The sequence below is a fragment of the Lissotriton helveticus genome, chromosome 4_1, assembly GCF_964261635.1.
Source record: "Lissotriton helveticus chromosome 4_1, aLisHel1.1, whole genome shotgun sequence".
NCBI classification, from domain to species: domain Eukaryota; kingdom Metazoa; phylum Chordata; class Amphibia; order Caudata; family Salamandridae; genus Lissotriton; species Lissotriton helveticus.
Genome location: NC_136063.1, coordinates 1,176,067,932 through 1,176,091,818, shown reverse-complemented (window position 1 = coordinate 1,176,091,818; position 23,887 = coordinate 1,176,067,932). Strand labels below are relative to the sequence as shown.

Below are 23,887 nucleotides of genomic sequence, written 5' to 3'. Positions count from 1 at the left end.
TCATCCAAAGTAAAGTTTCTGCAGCATGTGTTTTGTTAGATTTAAGCTTCTTCCCGAGCCCCTAATGGTGTCCATGGCCTCTCTTTTCCGATTTTAAACACTTGAACTACTCACAAAATTTGCAGGACCGTCTCCCTTGGAGGTGAACACAAGCTTGATCACAAGAGAGAGGTCCATGGCGGATGGCCCTGCCCTGCCTGTTCCTGTCACTGACAGGAGCAGGATGGTCCTGCCCTTGTCCTGGGCTTTGCTTCGGCCCAGCGTGATTAGAGTTGGCGCTTCCAAAGGCTTGGGGGCTCCTCCCCCAGCCCCTCTGGTAGTGCGCCTCCTGCCACTGTTGATTATGAGGGTTGCAGTTCCCCCCCCCCCGGTAGACAGTGCTTTCAAGCGATTGAAGGCTCCTCCCCTCAACCACTCAGGCAGTGCACCTCCTGGCACTGGTGATTATAGGCTTGCAGTCCACTGGCGCGCCGTTCTGTTGTAGGGAATGCAATCTTGGAACACTGTCAGAACTCACTTATCTGTAGTAATGGATTTCCAGCCAGGTAGGAATAATTGAATCTTGTCCCATAATGGCTGTGCATTGTCTTGCAATGGGAAAATCAAAGCAGCTAGGAAGTCATTGGAGTAAGGAAGGAAGCGGTTGAAAACTGTTGCTCTTGGTGGTGTGTCCAGGGATTCTCTGGTACAACCTTGTCCTCTGGCACCGAGAAAGGTTTGTGCCAACTGCTAAACTGGGTTGTGGTGTACTACTGTCAATAGGCAAGATCCCATGAATAACCACTGAGAATTCTCTTCTGCTGATGAAACCTGCTGACCGGTGAGGGAGTCAGCATTTTTCCAAAATGTATGTATCAACCTACGGGCATGTTCATTAAGAAAGCTTGGAGGCCCCTGAAAAAACAGTAGCTCACATCCCAGCAGGACACCTGATCACAGTGCCTAATAATCCGACCATACAGTCTGTTGCATCAAGACATGCCCATAACGCACATTTGGCAGCATCTTGTCTATCCTAAACTGTTTGGTCAAAAGCTGTCTGAATTTATCAGGGACAGTCTGTAGATCCTGCTGGCCATATCCCTGAGAGCGTGTATATAATGGCTTAGAAGATAGACTACAATGAGGGACTACAAACACAAAATGGCAGTGGCCAATACCCTCTTGCTGAATACATTCATCTGCGTCGACTCCCTATATGGTGCTGCAGAAATGATGGCGTTGGAGTTGTGCTTGCTTGTGGAAGCCTCGACCACTAAGTTTTCCAGTGTTGGATGCCATGTGAGAAAAGGAGTCAGCAGAGGGGACTTGGACTCGCACAAAAACTATAACCAAGATATAGATTTTGCATCGGCACGGCTTGTCACTTGAAACAGGACTGGGGGTGTTGTTTCAAATGCAACCTCTTTTTATGTTCAGTGACAGAGTTTTGCTTCAAGCTCCCTATTCGATTAGGGTGCAACAGGGAGCATTTTTCACAGACATCGTGCAGCAATGACCCACATCTGCTTTCTGAAATCTTGTCACAGCTGAAAACCTTTTTATCTTGGGAAATATTTTAACTGCCATACTGTCTATGTGGAGATCTGGATCCACGTTGAAGGATGTGGAAAGAAAGGAACTGACATCAAAGAGCACTGGTGGTGCCTATATGCAGTGCTATGTTATCAATTATATGTGGTTCCATGTTATAAATTCAGGAGAAGTGTGAGGGTGTTCTAGTGCCACCTATCGGTGCACAGGACCTATTGCTGCTGAAAATCTGGATCCTGTCTGATGGAGCCTTGGCTTTATCTAAAGTAGAGGAAGTATCCACCACAATAATTTGTCAAAGGTCACACAATATGGCAGAGTTGGGATATTTGAGCAGAATGTAGCATCAGACTACCATTATAGCTTACAAGGGTCGTATTGCGTTGCATCTCAACAATGGGTTCTTAAAAAGAACAAAAAGGGGGAGGTAAACGAGGTCTCTTGATGCAAAGTGACCGCATCCTGAAATAGTGCAACATAGACAATGTATGGAATATTCCATTTCAAAATGGATACTAGACGCTACTGCTTTTGCCAATGCTTGGTCAGCAAAGAAGCACTGGCCAAGCCAATTGGGAGCCTGGCCATTGGTAAAATAAGGAGGGGGCAGAGCACTGGTATTCAGCCTCAAGCTGTGAGGAGCAAGTGAGAAAGAAAAAGGACAGGTACTCAGCACAGGGATGGTAAAAAATTGCAGCTGCCAGCAGAAGGGAGAGGCAGAAAGCAGACAAAGAGAGTGAGTGGAGAGAACATGCAATGCAACTTAGTAAGGGCTATGCACTTCTATCAAGTGCAACATGTCAAGTGTAATAGAAGTATGCAAAAGAAAAGTAGTTCCCCATCAGCACTGGGAGGATATGATCTCCAATTAAGTAAAAAAAACGAAGCGAAACCAAAAGGATTCAGGTGTGGGGTTAAACACAAGAGGGAGGAAAGACACTTGAAGCAGTAAGAGGGTACAACATTGAATAGGAAAGCCAGTAAATCATGAGCATTAGCCAGACCCAAGGCCCTCTCTACCTATAATTTGAAGGATTTGTTACAATGTTATATGCAACAACCATTTAAAGATCTCTGAAGCAAGACTAGAAACATGGTATCTATACTAAATTCATTGGACACTTTATCCTAACAGTAAATATTAAATTAGTCTCCTTAATTTACAGTCATTAACCGGACCAGTTAAAGAACCATGTCCTTTATCAAGTGCTTTATTAAGTTCCTGCTACCTTTGCTAGGCTTTACACTCAAAAGCTGAACTCACAAACAATGGAAATCACTTAAGGCAGAAAAAGCACAGATTTTGCAAAGGAACTTGGAAGCATAAATGTTCAATCTATTACACCCGTGAAACAAGATTGGTATCTTGAATATTCACTATTCATGATCTTCACTGCAGCTGATGGTTAAGTACGATCTCCAGGTGTGCAGCTGAAGCTGATGAAATACTAAAGTGGAAGTGGTTCATTTTAAGATCACTGTTGTATGTGTAATATGTCTCGGCTCCGTATGCTGCACTGTGCTGTCAACAGACGTGACCGGCATTAAAATAAATGATAAATGATAAATTAGACTGCCTAGAAGCCTACAGGTGAAAATTCTGCATTATTCTGACTTGAATGCCACAAGACTCTGAACAGTTCTTCCATGCCTTCATCAGTAGGATATGACTTGCAGCTGGCCCATTACTTGCCTAACCTTACCGCAGGTGGTCCAATGAAGAGGACAGGGCTGCCTTGCACATGCGCACTGCCAGCAAAAAGTGCTGGCAAGGGCTGCCTGTGAAAAATGCAGGGCCACTGCGCACCCCTGTGCACTGGTATTGCCTGGGAATAAGCAAAGCAATGGTGAGCCTCAAAGTCTTATCTTAAGTGAGGAGCTGGCGGAAGGTCAATAAATAGAACAAAGTATGATCAGCTAATGGCTGCTCAACCCTATTTATTACCATGTAGTGATGTAAGTATGGTCTACGGGGTGTTTGCCCCTGGAAAGAATCCAGAAACCACTCTGGTGGTGACAGCCAGAAATATTGCTGGAGTATGTACATTGTGCATAATGTATGATGCTACCACCCCTTGATTGTCAGAATGAAAAATCAATTGCTCTCCTGATTCCAGAATGCTCAATAATTCCAGCAGAGCTCTAGATTGTTTCTGAATTCCCAACTCTATAATTCTCAAAAACCTACTGAGGAACACCACAAGGAAAAAATCTACCGTCTGCTGAAATATACATAATTTGAAGAAAAACGCCTGGCTGACAGTACCAGATCCCATAATATAAGGCACAAGAGAATATCCTAACCGGCATCTGTGTACAGTCTCCATTTATGTAAGCTCGGCTATCCCCTCTTCAGATGCAGAACAGGCCTTAACAGCAGTAGAAGAAGATTATGGATTGGGGAAGGGCCCAGGGCACTTCCAAGTTCAGTTTTAACAGGCATGTATGAACCATCCCTTTCTGGATCACTTTTGTAATAAAGGGAGCTCACGCAGGCACATAATGAGGCCGAAACGCTAGATAAAACAAGACCATTCTCAGAGAAAATATGTTTTTCTTGTGGTTTCAGGAGTGCCCTCACTTTTCAAAAAATATTTAAGTACGGCATTCACCTCCCTTTCACATTTTTATTAGCACATCTTGCTAAGGATATCTCATATCACTAGACTGTTGGCAAACCAATTCCTCTGCCTATTGCCCAGTGCCACAGGTAGAGAGTTTGGATGCAGAAGAGCCATGAGCAGACTCCTGCCCTCTTATTTACACATGTTTTGAGTTAGCGTAAGTGAGAACCACCACAACTTTGGTTGAACTCTGCAGGAGGAAAGGCTCAATTGCAGAATTGAACATTTGTAGTGGTTGTCTCCTTGAGAAAATTAAGAAGCTGATAGCAGCATGAAAATATAGCGGTTAGGAGACTTTCCTCAATAAAGAAAAAGGTACGGTTTAGAGGTGTTCCTACTGGTTTAAGCCCAAAAAAGTTTGGCTTCCCATTCTCTCTCAGGCCTCTGAGTGCATGGAGGTGACATAGGCAGCCCGATAGATCACAGTTCGGCTTCAAACACCAAACACAAATGTCTGGAGGATCCGACCAACATCTTTTTAAAACATCTTGAACTTGGTTTGAAACTTCAAAACTTTAGGAGTTGATATTGTAATAAATTTGTCTTAGAAATCTGTTTAACACTCGAGAAGTGCTTTGGATCCACGTAAATAAGGCACAGAAGAGCAGGGACTGATGTCAGGGCACCAATCACCATCAAATAAAAGGAGATATTGTCACATCCTGTGCAGGAAGGTTTACAAACGCTGTTGTGTGTCGCTACCAGGTAGCGCTGGGGAGATATTGCTGATTGAAGCATTTTCAACATTCAGCCTCATGCCGGAGTGTTATTTTAAAAGTGAGTATGTGCATATCCCAAAACAAATTTACGTAATAGGGTTTTAATTTGGCAAAATTATTGTCATGAGTGATCAGCGAACTCACGCAACCACTCGAGTGATCTGTTTCACTCTGTGGTCCTCCACAGGCGTAAATCAAGGTGGGTCTACTCTAGCCTTTCATTTTTCCAAGGTAAGGTTGGTCAAATGAGCACCAGTGACTTGTCTAACAAACTTCTGTTATATGTAAACAGTGACAACGCACTCCCTTGGGGTTGCCCTGAAAACGGCAAATATTAATGCTATGGTTTTTTAATGTTTGCTTCATTTCCATCATGTCATGCAGCAGAACTGGGGTGGAGTCAGTCAAATGAACGTTCTTGTGATATGACTGACTCAGACTTAACCTTTTCTCCCTAAAAATGCAAACTATTACATGAATGACTCCGTACCAGTCCATGCAGCCTTTCAGTAGTGGTTCTGAGACATGACTGACTGCCTTCAGGAGCCTGAGGGTTAGCTTTTTTCATTACGTTTGCGCCCCAGTATTAGCATATTTAGTGTTGTTTGCTAAAAGTTAGACCTGGCTTGCAGATATCGCATGTGATACAGGGCCAGTAAGCAAATTTGACACTTATGGCTACTTCCCGACACATCTTTCAGGGGCAGATTAAAACAAGGCAATCAAACATATTAAAAATACTAATTATGTTGTAAGCAGGACAAGTCATTAAGACCTAAGGAAAGTATACTAAAATGTACTTGATATTTATTGACCTTCTATTTGTTTACTATCATCCATATCTTTCTTGAAATACTATCCAGGAAAGAATCCCAATTTTTGCTAGACAACTGAACCTTAATGAAATAACAGGAGCAACAATCATGCTTAAGGAAATCCGCTAAAACAGTGAAAACGGTCTGAGTATCATTTTAAAGATCCACATGAGGAAACCCTGCTGAGCAGCACATGCCATTTTTATTAACAACAGAGTATGGAGCAGTGTCAGCTAAGTAAGACCCTGCTTAACAGATCAATCTGAGAGGAGTGTAACACTAACGTAAAATGAGTGAGGGCCCGAGGTTGGACAAAAGTGTAATCTATAACCAATACGGAATGACAGATGATGTTGCCACCTAGAAAACTAGGTGTTCTCCAACTTTGTTAAATATATTAGATTGTAGGGAAAGACAGGCTACTCCAATGTTGCAAAGAGAAATATTTCTCTAATGGCCTCAAAAGTGTTTCTTAAATGGTCCCTAGGGCCTCAGGGCACATGAAAGACAGAAAACCACTCATCTGCTAAGTCAAGGAAATTGGGAAGAACCTTCATTGTTGGAACCAATCCTCAAGCATATCCAGAATTACCAACACTTCAATACCTTAATTTTACTTAATATGAAAAGACTAGGACCAGAGTTGGTTCCCACAAAGTTGGTGTGAAATGTTTTACTTCATGAGTCTTTTACAAAGAAACAAATAAAAACGTTTAAGTGGTAATGCAATTATTTTAACTTTACTTTCCAATTAAGTAAAACAAACAATTAAAACACTTGGGGCCAAATTCGGTGGTCTGAGGAATGCCAGACTCGTGGTGGCGCGGCAATGGCGGTCTAGAGTCTGGCAGTCCAGCCACAGCTGCACCGGCGGTCTGACAGCCCCATTACGACTTAGGCAGTCAGACCACCCTGGGGCCGCCACCATGGAACCGCAGTTCCCTGGCGGTAGTGTGGCTGTCAGAGACCACAATATGCTTGGGGGGGGGGAACGCCGTGGTTCTGCCAAGCATATTACGAGTATCCCCTCTGCCAGGGTTTTCATGGCTGTTCCACCTCCATGAAAACACTGGCGGAGAGGAAACAAAGGGGGCCCTACAGGGTCCTCTTGTGCGTCTTCGCCCTGTGTATGCACACAGGGGGGCATGGCATGTGCACCCCTGTGCGCATGCACACAAGTTCCTGCCTAGCATGGACGTTACGGTGCATGCCCTGCAGGAACATTGTGGGTGATCCCATTGCGTTGCTGCAGTGGGAACCGCCAGGCCACCCGCCCGCCAAACTACAAAAAACATGTAATCTAGCGGGCGGGCAGCAGCAACTTTTGGCAATGCGGAGGCAGGCCACCCGCCCCTGTGCTGCCAAAAGTTGTAATCGGGCCCTTAAGGTCCAGTCAGATGATCCTGTCATAAGACGAGGTGATGACGAAACATGAGGGAAGTAGGTTCTGGCCTATTCAGTTAAATGTTTGCATTACAACTCTAAGCACGTACAAAGCCTACTTGCAAGTTGACACAAATCAGGTACATATACATTCTTTTAAGATTGCAATACATGTCACTTCAATGACAACTGATCTTATGATCCTCCCGCGGATCACTCGTGAATTCCAGTAATAAAGTCAACTCTGCCCATCAAATTTCTCCTGAACGGCTTCTCAATCATCTTGTTTGACTGCTTCTCTTCTCTTAGCTATTCACAATGCTCTATGGGTGTCTGGTATCTAGTGGGGTCCTATAACCTTTGGATGATGACTGACCACTGCAGCAGGTCTTGTATTACCTTGATATATTGCTTAGAGGCCCTCATATGAATGTCCTCAGTCAAAGTCCACTCTATCTTATCTTTCCCCCACCCCTGTTATGTTGGGCCTTTGGAATGTAGCCAGTAAATAGCAGGTGTACATAAAAGGGGTAACCCTGTGTCCCTCAGAACCTGGGTAAGCGTGGTTAAGTATAAAGTGGTTCTGTCGGGTAGCGAGAAATTGCTTTAAAGGATGGCTAGCTCAGCTCAATATGCATATAAAGTAAACCCTCTCAAAACATTCAAATCAAAAATGTAGTCTTTATATTATCAAAAAATCAAGATACACAGGAATTACTTCATTCAGAATGAAGTAATTCCTGTGTATCGTGATTTTTTGATAATATAAAGACTACATTTTTTATTTGAATGTTTTGAGAGGGTTTACTTTATATGCATATTGAGCTGAGCTAGCCATCCTTTAAAGCAATTTCTCGCTACCCGACAGAACCACTTTATACTTAGCCAGTAAATAGCAATTCAGTGTTTCACCAACACTGATCCTAGTGCTGTGAACCTGTGGCTTATCTTACACCTTTTAGGACTGGTACTAACATTAAGGGGCACTGGTTAACTCTATTTTCAGCATACTACCTTTCATGGGATGCAGTCTGGATGCAACCGTCGCTAAGTATCCTGCTATTAACCTACAAAACCAGATCATATGCATGAAATCAGCTTCCGTCCTGGCACATCTTGGACCCAAAGATCTCTATGGGTAGATTCTCTTCAATTTGAAAGGAGTCAAATTCTATTTTCGAGACTGAATAGTGCCAGTTTACACCTTGATTTACTGGAGACATTTTTGACCAGAGCATGCCATTCCCAGTTCTTATTCATCAGATATTCAGGACAGACTGCTGCTCCACTGCCCCTCAAATGCTCCCGTCTGCAATTTTAACCCACTGCCTTGTAAATCTTTGGGGTGGTACATACATTGGATACTGATTTACATCTCGGTTTGGAATCTCAGATTGTGACAAGTGTGTTTCTTGAGTTAGGGTTCACTGAGACTTTTCTAGCTACTTGACAGTCCAGCATACTGAATAAATTGCCCAGGTCTGATCCAAAAGCTCTCTTCCGCCTCCTCAAAAGTAAGGATGGAGTAGCCTGGGTATAAATCACCTTGCTACTACCGACACTGAGACCCCTTTAGTAAATGCAGAGTAAGTGGTCTAGTGGGACTGCCCCTCAATTTCTTATGTAATTTATTATCATCTGTATCAGTAAGGTGCATCTGCTCTAAGAACGCAACACCCTCTCTATGTCTCCCAAGGTATGAGAGAACCCTATACCATTTGACAAAATAAATAAAAGCGTATGTGTTTTCCATGTAAGTACTCGAATCAAGATAGCTACTCTGTTCTAATCTAGAACTTGTGTATCAAGCCTGACCTGAATCCCCCACTCCAAGCTCTGACAATGCTAAACTTGTTGTTCTTAAAGGATATTCATCCATCGTCTCTGCTTTCTCCCCCTGTTCTCTGTGGCAGCCCTGAGTGGTATCTTGTAACACATGCCACCCTTCCTTGAGCAAGCACCTTCCAGCTATCATGTAAGTGTCTGCCAAACACTGACCTGGAAACAACCTCCCTCAAAGAAAGAAGCAATTGATAATTTCTCTCCTTTCCCTGTGCCCAAACTATTAATGCAATCACAAAGTGAACAATGTTGGAAACCAAACTCCAGACGACATGGGCCTGTTGATGACTCCAAGTTCCAGGACCTAAGCTGTAACCCTATAGTGGAGTGTCAAGTAATTGGCACATATCAATTTATGATCCTACTAAGCTTCTAACCCTGTGATAATTGTCGCCACCGTGCGTGTGAAATTTCCGCTGGTTCTTCCCCCATAAACGTTTATGGAAGTAGTGAGAGAATATTCTCCTTTTCTGTTACTATCTTAAGGGAATTATCTTTTCACCACGTGCTGTTCCCTGTACCTCCCCGCACCCTGTCTCTCAGAAGTGCTTACATGGATGCCCTAAATGCTCGATTATCTGTGGTACATTGATGGTCTTCCTCATACTTTACTTTTTAATCCTCATTTAGTGTGTGTCCCTTCATTTCATCGCTGCCCAACGTGTCATTGTCCATTAACTCTATATTGGAGTAGTCCCCTGCCTTTTTGATGATGGCTGCTTGGGCTGTGACACTTTCACTATTGCCCTGTCTTTATGACCACTTTGCTCTCCTAAGGAGTTTCTGGCCATTGGGTTCTACTATGTCCTGTTTCCCATCTTTAGCCACCCCTAAGTGTCTTCTGGAGCAGTAAAGAAAGTAGAAATTATTAACCTAATATTGCTCCTTCTGGACCTTCCCTCTTCATTATTCAACTATACTCCACCATGTGAGCCTATTCGCCGAGGGCAGCAATTTTACAACATCACCTCCCACATTTCACAGCCTACTTATTCCCCGTTTCTCCAGGCCTCAAAGGCATCTAAATTTGACTGCTGGTTTAATCCATTTTTTTAGTGACCTTCTCTGGCTACAATAGGTTGGTTCTCCCCGGCCCAATTCAGATTGCCTCCTCTTCCTCAGTGTGGCAAGTCCTAACAGACACAAACCTAGGTTTCACAGACCATGGCAGCTCCTGCATCCTCTCTGCATTGTTCTTTCAGTGTGAGGGCCTTACTTTTTGCCATTCTGAAGTGAAGTAGCAGTACCCCATTCACAGCAAGGATGGATGAGCGGAGAATCATTTCAGGAATCCACGTGGCTTGCTTCATGTGCCCCTGGAGCTGCTATCCCTCTAAGTGTAAAGATTTGTTCTGGATTACGTAGGAATATACGAGGGTTGCCAGAGCCTCTAATGAGTGCGTCCTGCCTACCATCTTGTTGGCCACAGCCTGAATGAGGTGTTTTAAATCTATTCTGATTTTCTGGTTTGTTTATTACTTAATGAGTTCTTGTTTCCGAAAGATAACAATAAGCGAAGGAAATATGATCTGTACACAGATATTATTGATACACAGTTGAAGAGATTTATGTTAATTGAAAAGCCAATCTGGAATTACGCACATGCACAGAGTCAGCCTAGCTGTTAATTTTGAAGAACTCCCCTTAATGAATGAGAATAGCAGTTAAAAAAAGAGAACTGTCAGGTTGATACCTAGCAATGTAAACCAAAAACCCTGAAAGGCAATGCATACATTATCACAAAGTGTGGATACAGCAAGCTATTTCATTTCTCTACCAAACCATACTCCACACAGAGAATACGGTGTGCATTTTGGCACATAATATCAAAAGGGTGTTGGTGCAAAGAAACTAGTTCAGACACTATCGTGTTGCAGGCTGTTGTTATTAGAGAAACAAGGCCCATAAAGAGGTCACCCGTCATTACAGATGAATGTCAAAAGTGTCAATCCCATTCATAATTATTAGATAGATATTGTAAAAAATATGCTATTAGAGCAGGGTTCCCATTATATATACTTCTTACAATCCTCTATGTTTTTAAGGCCATGTTTAATAAATGACTATCAAGGTGTTCAATTAGCAGTATTACGTTCATGATAAAATTAATATTAGAACATTGTAATGTCGGGAGCTCCATTGAAAACAAAGTGCTTGGCCTTATAATGGCTAGTAGAAGCCCGGAGCTCCAACATTCCAATGTTTGTTCACAGCTTTAGCTGTGAACAAAAGGCTTGACAGAACCCAAGAGGATTTCAATCCACTCAGGCTCTGTCAGGCCTTTGTTTTACAAATTAGAACATTGTGCCCTCTAGGGGTGGAATATTCTAAAGCCTAAGAGCCTTCCGTAGCCGGCTCTACTGGCCATTAAAGGCCCATACCCCTTGTTAAAGGCTGGAGTGGGCCTTTAATGACCAGTAGAGCCAACTACGGCGGGCTCTAAGGCTATAATAGTGACCAACACCAGGACAGTAAATGTGAAATATGGGGATGTCAAGTAATGCTTATGTTTCCTTCTTTAAATGAGTCTTGTTTGAAGTTGAAAGAAGGTTTCCATCTTTTGATACTGCCGTTTATTGGTCAGTGCAGAAAGATTTCCAAGATTTAAGGAATTAGAAGAAAAGCCAACTCTCTGGTCTTGGAGCCTTCTCCTAACTACGTTTATTTAATAAGACTCGAAGTTCTGCTTGCACTGGAAGATCAATCTCATTCCATACAGCTGAAATTATGCAAAACAAATACATTTTCTATCATCCATCATTTTAGAGCCCCATGTGACAGAGCAGAAACGTTTCTTGGCATTCACTAGCATTGGGATCCTAGAGAGCATTTTGAGATGTGATGATTCATAGTGAATGTATTATTTTCATGTTCAGAACTGCACTCCCTTATAATGATTCTGCTTGCAGGGTTTACAGAATCTGAGCTGTGTCAATCAGTTTCCATGGGCACATTGCTGATGGCATATCTGTTTTCAAAATATCCGTCTTTTTTTTCTAAATGGAGCAAAATGGAAATCAGTCTGTTGGTTTAAGAGGAGGAGTTTGGGTTCACGGAACAGACACTTCATTTCCTTGTCAATAGGTAGTGCGAAGCCTTAATTGCCATGAAGCTTACAGCTTGTTCTTTCTCATAAACAGGCTTCCGACAACATCAAAATGATTACATCCTTAACTACAGTAGACCACTTCAACTGTGACCAGCTTTTAATGTCCTGAGCCAGTAAAAGAAGTTTTGAAGAACAGCCTGAGTGAACACTAAGTGGAATCTGCTAAGGCTACAGGTGGTGTTGCTGACTCACAATGTGCATGGTAACCACAGTGGCTACAACTAACATTCAAGCCATAAGTATTGGTTTTGTGGCCTTTCAGCAACAGAAGTACTAGCTCCACAACATGAGGTACTGACAATGAAATATTCCACTTTTTGAGGTTTCATAGATCTATCTAAATACCAGCAATAAGAAGTCAACCTTACCAAAACACAGAAGGAACACTATAGTGCCCAAAAAATAGTTCAAAGCAGGGCATAGTCTAGACACTGACAAAATCAGAGATGACATCATTCATACAAAATGATTTTTGAATTCAATGAGATCTTCTTGATCAGCTGTGAAGTCCGAAAAAAGATGAGACTAAGAACAGTAGCCAAAAGTATATAGAAACAAACTTTGGCTTGGGGTAGGGCAGGTTCCCCAAATACAAATACAACCACAGATAGGAATGAACTAGTTTCTTAAACACAGGAAATATTGTTCTGTAACCGAGAACTTGAGGTATGGCTCCTTCTTGAGGTATGGCTCCTTCTTGAGGTATGGCTCCTTTTGAATGAACTAGGGTCACTCCAGTCCTTGGACAATAATGAAAGCATACTCTAATTTCTTTTTAAGGCAGTGACGACTCCTCTTTGTTCAGAGATCTGGCTTGATTGTCATCTATAAACAAGCTTTGGCAAAGTCAATTGGTCTTGCCTATGTGACGTTTTGGCTTTGACAATGATTTTTAGTGCTGCTGTACGGCAGTGATTCTTACCCTGTGGTCCAGGGACCTCTGGCGGTCTGCGATGGGTGAGAGAGTGCACTGTGGACAGCACCTTGGGGGACAAACATGTGAGAAAAAGCAACGTGGATCTGGGGGAGGGAGAAGTAAATAGATGAGAAAGCAATGTGGAGCAGTAGATAAATACACGGATCAGCAACTCAAAACAGGAAGGAGGAAGGAGAAGCACACTAGGAAGACAGCTCGAAAACACATGCACTCTTGTGGAGTGATTATGACAAAAGAAAAAAGTTGTTCCTCAGAGTAAGCAGTGGAAATACAAGTAAACGTGCAGCAATGCTCCAGGGTGAGGGACCGACACAAGCTGGACAAGGTAAGCCATCGAATAATAATCAGGCTTATGAGAGTGACAGTAAAGTCAACCAATGAGAAGAAATCAGCAGGTCACAAACCCCTTTATATTTTTAGTAAGCCCACAATATGTCTTTCACAACCAGATAGCTGAGCTGTCTGGTATGCTCAATCTAAAAGGAGGATGGGTGCAGCATTAATGGTGGCTATACTTTGTATCAGTCTGTAGCTCTAAATGGTACAAATTTTAGGTTATGGAACCTTTCCATTTTAAGATTCATATCTGATGTTATTTCAACCCTAAGAATCAGGAGGGACATAGTAGAAATCACAACCCATATTTACCACATACATATGAACATAGATGTTTTCGTTGTTCTGTAGCAATATTTCTAAAGCAATAATTTATATATTTATTTGTGTCACTAGGAAAGATACACTTTATTTTACTCACCAATATTTTCTTCTGACAGCCTTAATATTTCCTGGAACTGTGGTTTTACCTAAATAAAATGTATAAATTCCAAAGAAACATATTAAGGCATATGCTGCTGCAGTATAAACATTAAATAAATGCATGGAAACTGAAATTATTAGCATACATTCAATATTTGGAAAATCATTTTATAACATGTAATGACTAAAATGTCAATGCTAGCCAGTTTTCGTACAATATGTTCTTATCTATGCATTAAAAAGCTTTTATCATACTTGAAATCTTACTTGGAGTCGGGCATGCATACTACAACAAATAAGAAAGTTGCAGCTCTTTCCTTTTATGGCATTACTGGGTCACATGGCAGAAAGACTGTACTGCTAAGTTATTAGGAAAACACAAATCCACATTTGCAACTTCTTAAAGAAAACAAACTTTCAAAAGATTGTGTCAATGTTGAGTCAGGAGCAACATATAAATTATTTAAGAGGTCTGCGAATAAACCTACAGTTCTTGCAGGTCAAAAGAATACACCACTCAACCTATAAAATATTTTGAGAGTTAAGGTTAACAATGAACTCCTGTTTTATGACATCTATAAGTTTGATCATTATGTTGGGTATGTTTGCAGGGCTCACGAGGGTAGATCTATGCACTATGGCCTGAAGACGCGGAAGGCGTGAACTCCTTGCTGCCCGTGGTCAACAGCTCTTTGCAGATATTGCAGTTCCTCCCATCTTCAGTGGCCCGTGCACCCGATGTGGAATTTGGTTGCCACGCTAAGCGGGACAGCGAAACCGGGGATAAGAGTGAACACCCTCCCACCTCTTTTTTTTTAATTAAGTCTGTTGCCCTGGAGTTTCCATCGCGGCCAGCATCTGGCTGAATCAATATGGTAGATTTGCTGTTCTGGTGGCATCTGCACAACGCTCCCTTGCATCCAGGGAAACTGCACTGGCTGATGGTGGGAATATGTTGTGGAAGTGGATGACTATGGCCCCCGGAGAGGCCCTTGGACACCCACTGGGCTACTGTGACATCGGTCCGCCACCCAGAGACATTTATTACGCCTGAACTCCGGCTGACAACAAAATGGAGGCTCTGTTCTAGCAGCAGCAGCCACATTGCTCCCTACCACAGCCTGCACCATAATTTTGACACCCTCACCCTCCTCCTATGGATTTGGAGGGTGCACAGCCAGGGGCTGGTTGTGATCTGGGGTTCATAAAAACTATTGAGGGGAGGACGCTCCCACTTCGCAGCTGCACTCTGAGGGCCAGGTGGGGCTTGGTCCGCTCGGAGGTGAACCTGCCGGCCCTGTGAGAGGAGTGGGGGCCTCCTAGCTGCGGCGACGGGCCTCTGGGCACCCCTTTTCGTTAAGGACTGGTGCTGAGGGTTGGGGGTGCCCCTCCTTGCCTGGAGTGCGGGGGAACCTGGGAATAGCCACTCTGCATCTCTGCCACTCCACTGGGCACTGATTAAAGACTCTACTTAGTACCTAAATCTGGGCAGTCCCTGGATACTTTGCCACTTACTATCTGTTTACAGTGCCCTTTGCCAACCGCAGGAACTGGCATAATCTACCCACCACCCTCTTTTGGACCTTCAATGAGTGGCCTGCGCTGTTCCTGGTCGGGCCCTTCTGTCTGGCTGGTGAGATGCTGTGACAAGTGCTGCTGAGGGGCTGTGTGGAGGTCAGTGGCTGATCCTCTGGTTATTCTTCCCTCACCTTCACTAGTTGTTATTGGGTGCACACAGTGGGCCAGGGACAATGCACCATCAGGCGCCTCCAAAAAAGGGAATCAAGCAGAGCGCTGGCGGAAGCGGCCTCTCAGGATGGATGACACATTTGATAAACTCTTAGCCGCCATAGATGCGTCTGGGGAGCGTTTGGAGGGGAAAGTTATGGCCTATTGGTGGACCTTGGCTTTACTCAAAAGTACTTCTTGAAACCTGCTGAGAAACTCACTGCTCTGGAGGGCACTACACATTCCCCTACTCTGGCAGTCCAATCTGCTGATCTCTGCATTGCGGGTGGAGTCATTTGCACTTTGCCTGTTTTGTTGGGTGTACCACGTATCTTACAGAAACTGAAGGTCGGACACTTCGGGGTCGATGGCAAATTTATTCTACTTCATAATCTGCATTTTCAAGGGGCGCTCTTATGCAGATAAGACCTGGAGTTCCATTCCAACTGCACAGGGACTGGGATTGGACAGATATCATGAGCCTGTGCACACTGTGCCGACGGGTAGGCTGGAGGAAGCGGCACATTCTTGGGCATCACAGTGGGATCTTGTTGATTGCTGGAGAGTGAGGAACCCTGATGCCAGAGTGTACTCCTACTGTTCTAGTAGGAACCTGGAGGACAGAGTGTGCTCCTATTGTTCTGGTATGCATGACCTTAAGGTCTGGCTCGATAGACCTTATACCTGCAACAAAATGTGCAGTACGGTAGACGAAATAGAGTATTTGACAAAAACATATTCCGATCACTTGCCCATATTATGCTCTCTTGTGTAGACCTCGCCCCAACCCAGGGTGTCTACTTAGCATTTAGATCGCAAGTTGCTTGAGGACTTGGCAATTTTTTTTAATATATCTTTTTATTGAACAAAAGTTTGGCAAAAAAGTTATTCAAACTTCAATGAGTACGGTCTCTATAGGAGTGTCTGTGACATCTTCCGCCTTCAACCTTTACTTTCTTATAGTATTGCTTTACCAGAGTCAGTATTAGCCACAGCGCCACTCCATCTTTAACCCTGTAGGAGCACCAGTAAAACATTTCTGCAGTGGTTTTCTCCCATCAATACGTCTATGAGCACCTACACCTCAATGACCTCTATATGCCATCCATCGGCCCCAGGCCTTATCCCACTTCTTTGGGCACTCCCAGCTTTTGTACACCACTTTGTCAGCCTTGCAGCACCAGTCTAGATCTTCCTCCCATTCAGTAACCCCCCGTGGTTGGTTTGCTCCCTACACCCTTGCCATATTTCTTTTTGCCACATTGTCTGCTATCTTGAGCCAGAGTGTTGTGTATTCAGGCAATATGTCTTCATCCTTAACACATAGTTTGTGCCACCTAGCCTCTCCTGAGACCTCTTGGCCAACTACCCACACACTTTATTTCAAGTACAGCTGAATTCGAGGGCAGGCACATAATTTGTGGAATAAAGGGCCCCTTTCCCCGCAACCCCGGGTACATAGGTCAGTGTCGCAAAGGCCCATTCATTGCACAAGTGTCCTTAAGGTGTAGGATATGTGAAGAATTGGTAATTGTTTAAGGCAAAATGGCGCTCGAATTGCCACCTCCCTGGGCTCTGTATAGCCCCTGTCCAGTCACCATACTCCATTGTGCCCAGTTCAGCTTCCCACGACTCTCGGAGGGTCCCCAAAGAGTCCGGCATATTGTTTATAATTTTTTTATAAATAAGTAAAGTGGCCTAGTCTGTCATGGGATCTAGTAATACCTTGTCCTCGAGTGGCGTGTACTCCACTATGTGTTCACCCTCTGGAATGTGGCACTGCAGTGAGTGTTTTAGCTATATAATATATCTATTGTTCTGAGTCAGGCATTTCGTATTCCATTTTTAAATCTTCAAAATCAATCACCTTTTGTCCCCTCCATAAGTCTTCTTGTCAATCTCCAATAGTCTCCTCCTACTGAATCCTTTCAATCCACTGACTTCCCTTAGGAGGTCTCTATCCCACAAAGGAGTCCTTCCCGTAAGCTTCCCCTCCCATCCCAGGAGTTTTGTTGCTTCCCTTCATATAGATATTACTGCTTGTGTGTGGTGGTAATTGGGTCTCCTTCCGTTTATGGTAAAGTGCCGCTGGATAGCCTCTCTGTGCCATCAACTGGTGATCTACCCTGTAGGCAGGTACATCCCGTCTCAAGAATACCCTTTGTTGGACTTGGCCCGCAGGGCTGGTTCACCCCTGAACTTTTTGCCTTATGTGTGACCCTGTGTCAGTGATTTCTGGGTCTCTGCGCACTTTTCCCTGGGTCCCAGAGTGAAAGTGCGTGCGTGTAGCATGGCTGGCCTGCCCTCCCATAGGAATGCATGGGGAATGTGTGTGTCCCTGGTAGTTCCTGATGCGTGGGGAGTGCAGGCTCGAGTTTAGTATGTGTAGACTCGTGAGAGTGAATGCTGCGAGATGGTGTCTGCGACATGTATGTGTCTAGTTGGGAAGTGCTACTTCTGGACATTGAGATATGTGTGCGTGTGCTGTGAGGGTGCTGGAGCGTGATTGGCTGGAGCTGGCTGGCATGCCAGGCTCCAGGAAGTCTGGATGGGTCTGCCCGGTGGTGAGTGGGAGATTAGCATGAGTGATGTGTGGGAGGAGTGTACCTGTGTCCTGGATGGGCTGGGTTTTCCCCACACAATGCTGGCTCCGCCCCCCTGTGGTGTGTCTAACGACCCTAGCCTCCCCAGTGAAAGAAATGGGTGGTTGGGCCATCAAGAGTGCTCCAGAGCCAGCTGAAACTGGTTTTCCCCCCACCCTGCACCTTGAAACAAAGGATTTGTTACTATAAGGAGGGGCTGTGCCCCCTTAGAAAATGTTCTGCTTTTGGATCCTGCCAGAGGGGGCTGTTGCTGCTGCTGGGGCCAGGAGGACCGCCACTTGGGGTGTCTCCCTGCCTGGAGACCCAGTGTGCTGGCTCTGGCCCAGCCTTGCCCCCCCTGCCTGCCTCCAGCCCCTGCTGGAGCCTTGTCCTGTCCTCCAGTGCTGGGGAGCACTGAGGACTCCTTGCCTGCAGCCAGAGAGCGCTGCTCTCTGCCCTTCAGCGCTGTGAGCGCTGAAATCCCTACCTAGCGCTTGAAAGCGCTTGATTTGGGCCATAGCGCTGTGAGCGCTGTATTCTGTCCTGGAGGCGCTTGGGAGCGCCTGCCCTTCGTTCCTAGCGCTGCTAGCGCTTTGAGAGCACAGCCGGTGCCCACCCGGCATCTGATCGCCCTGTGTGGCGGTTTTGACGGCGCGGGTGCCACCCCGCTCATTGCCACTTTGATTTGGCCCGTTTGTATTGGATTCACGAGGGAGCCCACTCCTCGGATCCTGGGAAGCCGCCTGCCTGCCTAAGAAGCGGGCCGCCGCGCTGCCCGCGGCGACCCGGAAGTGGTAAGCGGCCCGGCCAATCCCAGCGCGGCCCAGGAAAGGCCGACCGGAAGTCCCGCCTCCTCCGACGAGCCGGGACGAGAGAAGCTGCCGGCCGGGTCCCCGAGGCTCCCCGAGTGGAGAGGAGAGCCCCGGGACGAGAGGAGCCGCACTGCAGCCCAGAGCCGGTGAGTGTTGCCAAGAAGCGAGGGGAGGGGCGCCGGGACACGTTGTCGGTGTCCGCCCCCCCCCCCCCCTGCCCCCCTCAGCAGCGCGACCTCGCGCCCTTGTGTCTAGAGCCAGAGAGGCTCTTAGGGGGCATTTGTCGTCCTGAGTCCCCAGAGGGGGGACTCCAAGCGGCCCCAAGTGTTCGAGGGTCCCCCGTGAGGGGCCCTGACGCCCGCAGTATTGTTGAGGAGCCCAGAGAGGCTCCTGGGGGGCCATTTTGTGCGTTGAGCCCAGAGAGGCTCTGAGGGTGCCATTCCCTCGTGGTGGAGCCCAGAGAGGCTCCAGCCCTTCTGCATTGCGAGCCCCAGAGAGGCTCGAGTGCCCATTCTGTGGAAGAGCCGGAGAGAGGCTCAGGAGGGCCAGTTCGTGTCCAGGAGCCCAGAGAGGCTCGAGGGGGCAGATTGCTTTGTGAGCCCAGAGAGGCTCATTGCCCATTTGTTCTGAGAGTCCAGTGAGGCTCCAACTTTGCCCTAACTTTCCCTGCACCAGTTGCCCAGCACTTTGTGGGCAACTGCGACGTTTAGGCCCTGACATTGGGACACAGGGACTGTCACAGGTGGTGACTGATCTAAGTTTTGCGCAATGTTATTGCTGCACCTCTGAGTGTATTGTTTATGCGTCATGTGCCTTTACACCTCTGAATGAATGTTATGCATTGCATCATGTGTTTTGTCTTTACACCCCTACAGGAATTGAGATGTGTAGGTGGTTGTTTTTCTCCCTAGTACAGGTGGTGCTAGTGAGGTCCTGTTACCAGTGATTACTGGTTGTGTGCTCTATTTTTATATTGTGTGCTACACTGATTTTACTGTCTAAAGTGCTATTTCTGAAAGTATTATTTCTAAAGTGCTATTTCTGAAAGTATTATTTCTAAAAGTGCTGATACCCCTGACAGTGGTCCAAGTGGCCCTGTCCTGTGCAATATCCCTTGTAAATTCCGCCCGTGCCTGTTGGCACAGTGTAACCAGATGTGTGTTTTATCTGATGTATATTTATTATAATACAAAGGCTATTTTTACATAACCTTGTGTGGAGTTTCCTTTGTGGTGGGCCTTTGGTTGTTGTTGCTGGGGTGCGTGCGCAAATACTTAGCCTACATCGCCTCCAAGTTTAGCCTTGCTGCTCGCGCCACGTTACCTAGAGGGTGAGATGGGGTTATCTTGGCGTGTAACTCCCTTGCCCTGACTTGGGTGTGGTGGTCTCTGACTGACTTTGGCGAAAGCCCTGGCCAGCCGGGGATCCCATTTCCAACATTGGCGGCAAGCGGTGGGATAAGGATTTGTGTTTGCGTTGTACCACAGTAGCAGCTGGCCGCACTTCAAAGCTCTACATTTGTTAGATAACCACATTTTTGGGGATTATTGTTGTTGGTAAAATTCCATTTTTTCTGCTCCTGAAGAATGTCATTTATAATTGTGTTCAGTGCATTTGTCCCCCGCCCTGCTTCCAGAGTTTGGTACCTGTGTCACTTTTGGTCAGGTTGAGAAGTCAGGGGTGGTAGAAACTGCCTTACCGATCCGAGGGGAGGGTGTGTGTGGATGAATGGTGTGTTTCCCTGGACGCATGAGTGAGTTCTTTTTTTAAGGAGAGTGTGGAAGTTTTGGAATTGTGTACTCCTACTTCAGATTGCTAGATCCCTTGTGTTGCACGTGTCTGTGAGCATCCTGTCAAGATGGAATCTCCTTTTAACCTTTGTGGCCTGTTTAAGTACAGTGTGCATGAGTTGGTACGGTTATGTAAGGAGAGAGACATCCCAGTGAGTGAGTCAGACACCCAGTCCAAGCTTAGGGATAACATGATCCTGTGGTAGAAGAGTGACTGGGAGCGTGAGCACAGTGAGAGGGAGAGGGCCCGGGCAGCACACCATGAGGGTGGTGGGTCTGAGGGGAGCCCTGAAGAGTCTGATGTGGAGAGTGAGTTTGACAGTGGATGGGCGCCAGCCGAGAGCGAGTACCCCCTAGATAGGGAGTCCCTTGCTGGGTCCAGTGTCAGATGTAGCACCCCATCCCTTTCCCTGTCCCCAGAGGAGTGGGTGGATAGGAGAGAAGAGAGGGAGCACCAGCTGGCCATGGAGAAGCTCCGGTTAGAGTATGCCAGAGAGATTGCGCAGCTGGGTGTGAATGAGCGGACTGCAGAGGCTGAGAGGGCCTTGGCCAGGGAGAAGATAGCCCTAGAGTGTAGGTTATCCCCTGAGCGCAGTCTTAATTTTCTGGATCCCCCAGGGAGGGTTGAGTCCAGTGGTGGCAGCTATTTAAATCTCAGTCTAGAAAGTCCCAGTTCCCAGAGTATGGTTCCTGTTTCCCCAGAGGAGGAGAATAGGTTGAGGTTTAGGAACCTTAGGAAACCGTCTCATCAGTCTTGGGAAGACTTTGAGGATGACTGTTGTGGAGCCCTGTGTGATTGGGTACGGGAGCCCACGAAATGTGATTGGGACATATTGTTCGATATGTTTCTCAGAGAGCAGTTGCTCAGTTGTTGTTCACCAGGGTTGCGCCAACACCTGTTAGGGTGTGGATTGTCTGAACCAGGTGACCTGGCAGAGGAAGCAGACCGCTGGGAAAGGGCCAGAGGTTCTGTAGAGTCATTGGTGAGTGACTCCAAAAGTAGTGGGTCAGGGATCTTCCAGCCCAGCGTGGTGGAAGAGGCTCAGTGTAGCCCAGCTAGGTCCCAGTATAGTGAGAAGGGTGGAGGGGCTGACTGCCTGGCTCAGTGGAGCAGGAGTCAGTGGGTGGCTGAGAGCCCCCAGAGGCCCGAAGCCCTGTCTCAGAACCTGGGTGGTTTCTTGAGGGAACACCAGGTTGGAGACCTAGGCTGTCCTGTTAGCCCATTTGAGGAGGATCTCCTAGTGAGTAGAGGAGCTGGAGCGTCTGTAACCAGAGCTCCTGTGGTTCTAGAGGCTGGCAGTACCGCTCCGGTAGGGAGGGTACAGGAGTCCAGCGTGAGGAGTGATTGGGGGATGAGTTTCCCAGTGGATGCACCAGTGGACCAGAGACTAGCCAGTTGGGCTAGATCTTCTTGGAGGGACCCGGGTGGTGCCACTTCTGGTCTGGGGGATCGTCACGCACTGTCAGGTGGACAGAGGGCGGGAGATCTGCGCCAGACAGACAGTCACACAACAGATGTGTCAGTTGTTAGCCTCAGGGGGATTGTGTGTGAGTCCCCAGAAGTCCCGGAGTGCCAGGCAATTGTTCCACCAAAGGTTTTAGACCGGAGGTTGGATGGCCAGGTTCAGGATCAGCCTGACCTGAAGGGTAGGACGACTGTAACCGGTGTCCTGACCGGTTCTTCCTCCAGAGGAACTTCTCCAGGTGGGAGAGGGCAGACCTCTGGAAGGGGGTGCAGAGGGTGTGAGAGCCCACCTCTGACCCCGGTGCAACCTGAGGGGTTAAACCCTAGGTTGGAATGGCGTTCTAGGTGTCCCCCTCGCACGGGGAGGAGGAACCCTAAAAGAAGAGGTAAGGGGAGGAGAGCCTTCCCTGAGACTCCTGGTCCGCCTGAGGTTGTAGACCCTAGGCTGGAGAACCAGTGGAAGTCTAGCCCTGTCTTGCAGACAGGAGGAGTGGAGAATGGCTACCATGGGCCTGGGGTTACTACCCACCACTTCGTGAGTAGGCAGGAACCAGTGGCACCTGGGTGGCCTAGGGCCTGGTCCTGGCCGCGGACAGCTGAGGAGTACCAGTGGGGTAGCCCAGCTGGTCCTTACAGTAGCTTTAGAAGGAACCCTAGGGGTTCACCGTGGCATAGAACAGGAGGGTGTCCCGGCAGTGGCGGGCCTGCGTCCGTGTTCTATCGCCCCAAGCAGGGAAGTCCATCACGGTGGTGATTGTTCTCCCCTGCGTTTTGGCTGGAAGGGGGTTATGTTGGACTTGGCCCGCAGGGCTGGTTCACCCCTGAACTTTTTGCCTTATGTGTGACCCTGTGTCAGTGATTTCTGGGTCTCTGCGCACTTTTCCCTGGGTCCCAGAGTGAAAGTGCGTGCGTGTAGCATGGCTGGCCTGCCCTCCCATAGGAATGCATGGGGATTGTGTGTGTCCCTGGTAGTTCCTGATGCGTGGGGAGTGCAGGCTCGAGTTTAGTATGTGTAGACTCGTGAGAGTGAATGCTGCGAGATGGTGTCTGCGACATGTATGTGTCTAGTTGGGAAGTGCTACTTCTGGACATTGAGATATGTGTGCGTGTGCTGTGAGGGTGCTGGAGCGTGATTGGCTGGAGCTGGCTGGCATGCCAGGCTCCAGGAAGTCTGGATGGGTCTGCCCGGTGGTGAGTGGGAGATTAGCATGAGTGATGTGTGGGAGGAGTGTACCTGTGTCCTGGATGGGCTGGGTTTTCCCCACACAATGCTGGCTCCGCCCCCCTGTGGTGTGTCTAACGACCCTAGCCTCCCCAGTGAAAGAAATGGGTGGTTGGGCCATCAAGAGTGCTCCAGAGCCAGCTGAAACTGGTTTTCCCCCCACCCTGCACCTTGAAACAAAGGATTTGTTACTATAAGGAGGGGCTGTGCCCCCTTAGAAAATGTTCTGCTTTTGGATCCTGCCAGAGGGGGCTGTTGCTGCTGCTGGGGCCAGGAGGACCGCCACTTGGGGTGTCTCCCTGCCTGGAGACCCAGTGTGCTGGCTCTGGCCCAGCCTTGCCCCCCCTGCCTGCCTCCAGCCCCTGCTGGAGCCTTGTCCTGTCCTCCAGTGCTGGGGAGCACTGAGGACTCCTTGCCTGCAGCCAGAGAGCGCTGCTCTCTGCCCTTCAGCGCTGTGAGCGCTGAAATCCCTACCTAGCGCTTGAAAGCGCTTGATTTGGGCCATAGCGCTGTGAGCGCTGTATTCTGTCCTGGAGGCGCTTGGGAGCGCCTGCCCTTCGTTCCTAG

At 46.9% G+C, this 23,887-nt stretch overlaps 1 protein-coding gene across 9 annotated transcripts in view; it reads right to left on the bottom strand.

Moving 5' to 3' along the window:
• RELCH (RAB11 binding and LisH domain, coiled-coil and HEAT repeat containing) overlaps positions 1 to 23,887 on the bottom strand; it is an 878,561-nt gene that overhangs the window by 264,705 nt on the left and 589,969 nt on the right. For all 9 annotated transcript variants that reach the window (XM_078687764.1, XM_078687757.1, XM_078687759.1 and 6 more), the window contains one exon: positions 13,720 to 13,768. In XM_078687764.1, the coding sequence (XP_078543890.1) occupies positions 13,720 to 13,768 (49 nt within the window). The remainder of the gene's footprint in view (positions 1 to 13,719; positions 13,769 to 23,887) is intronic.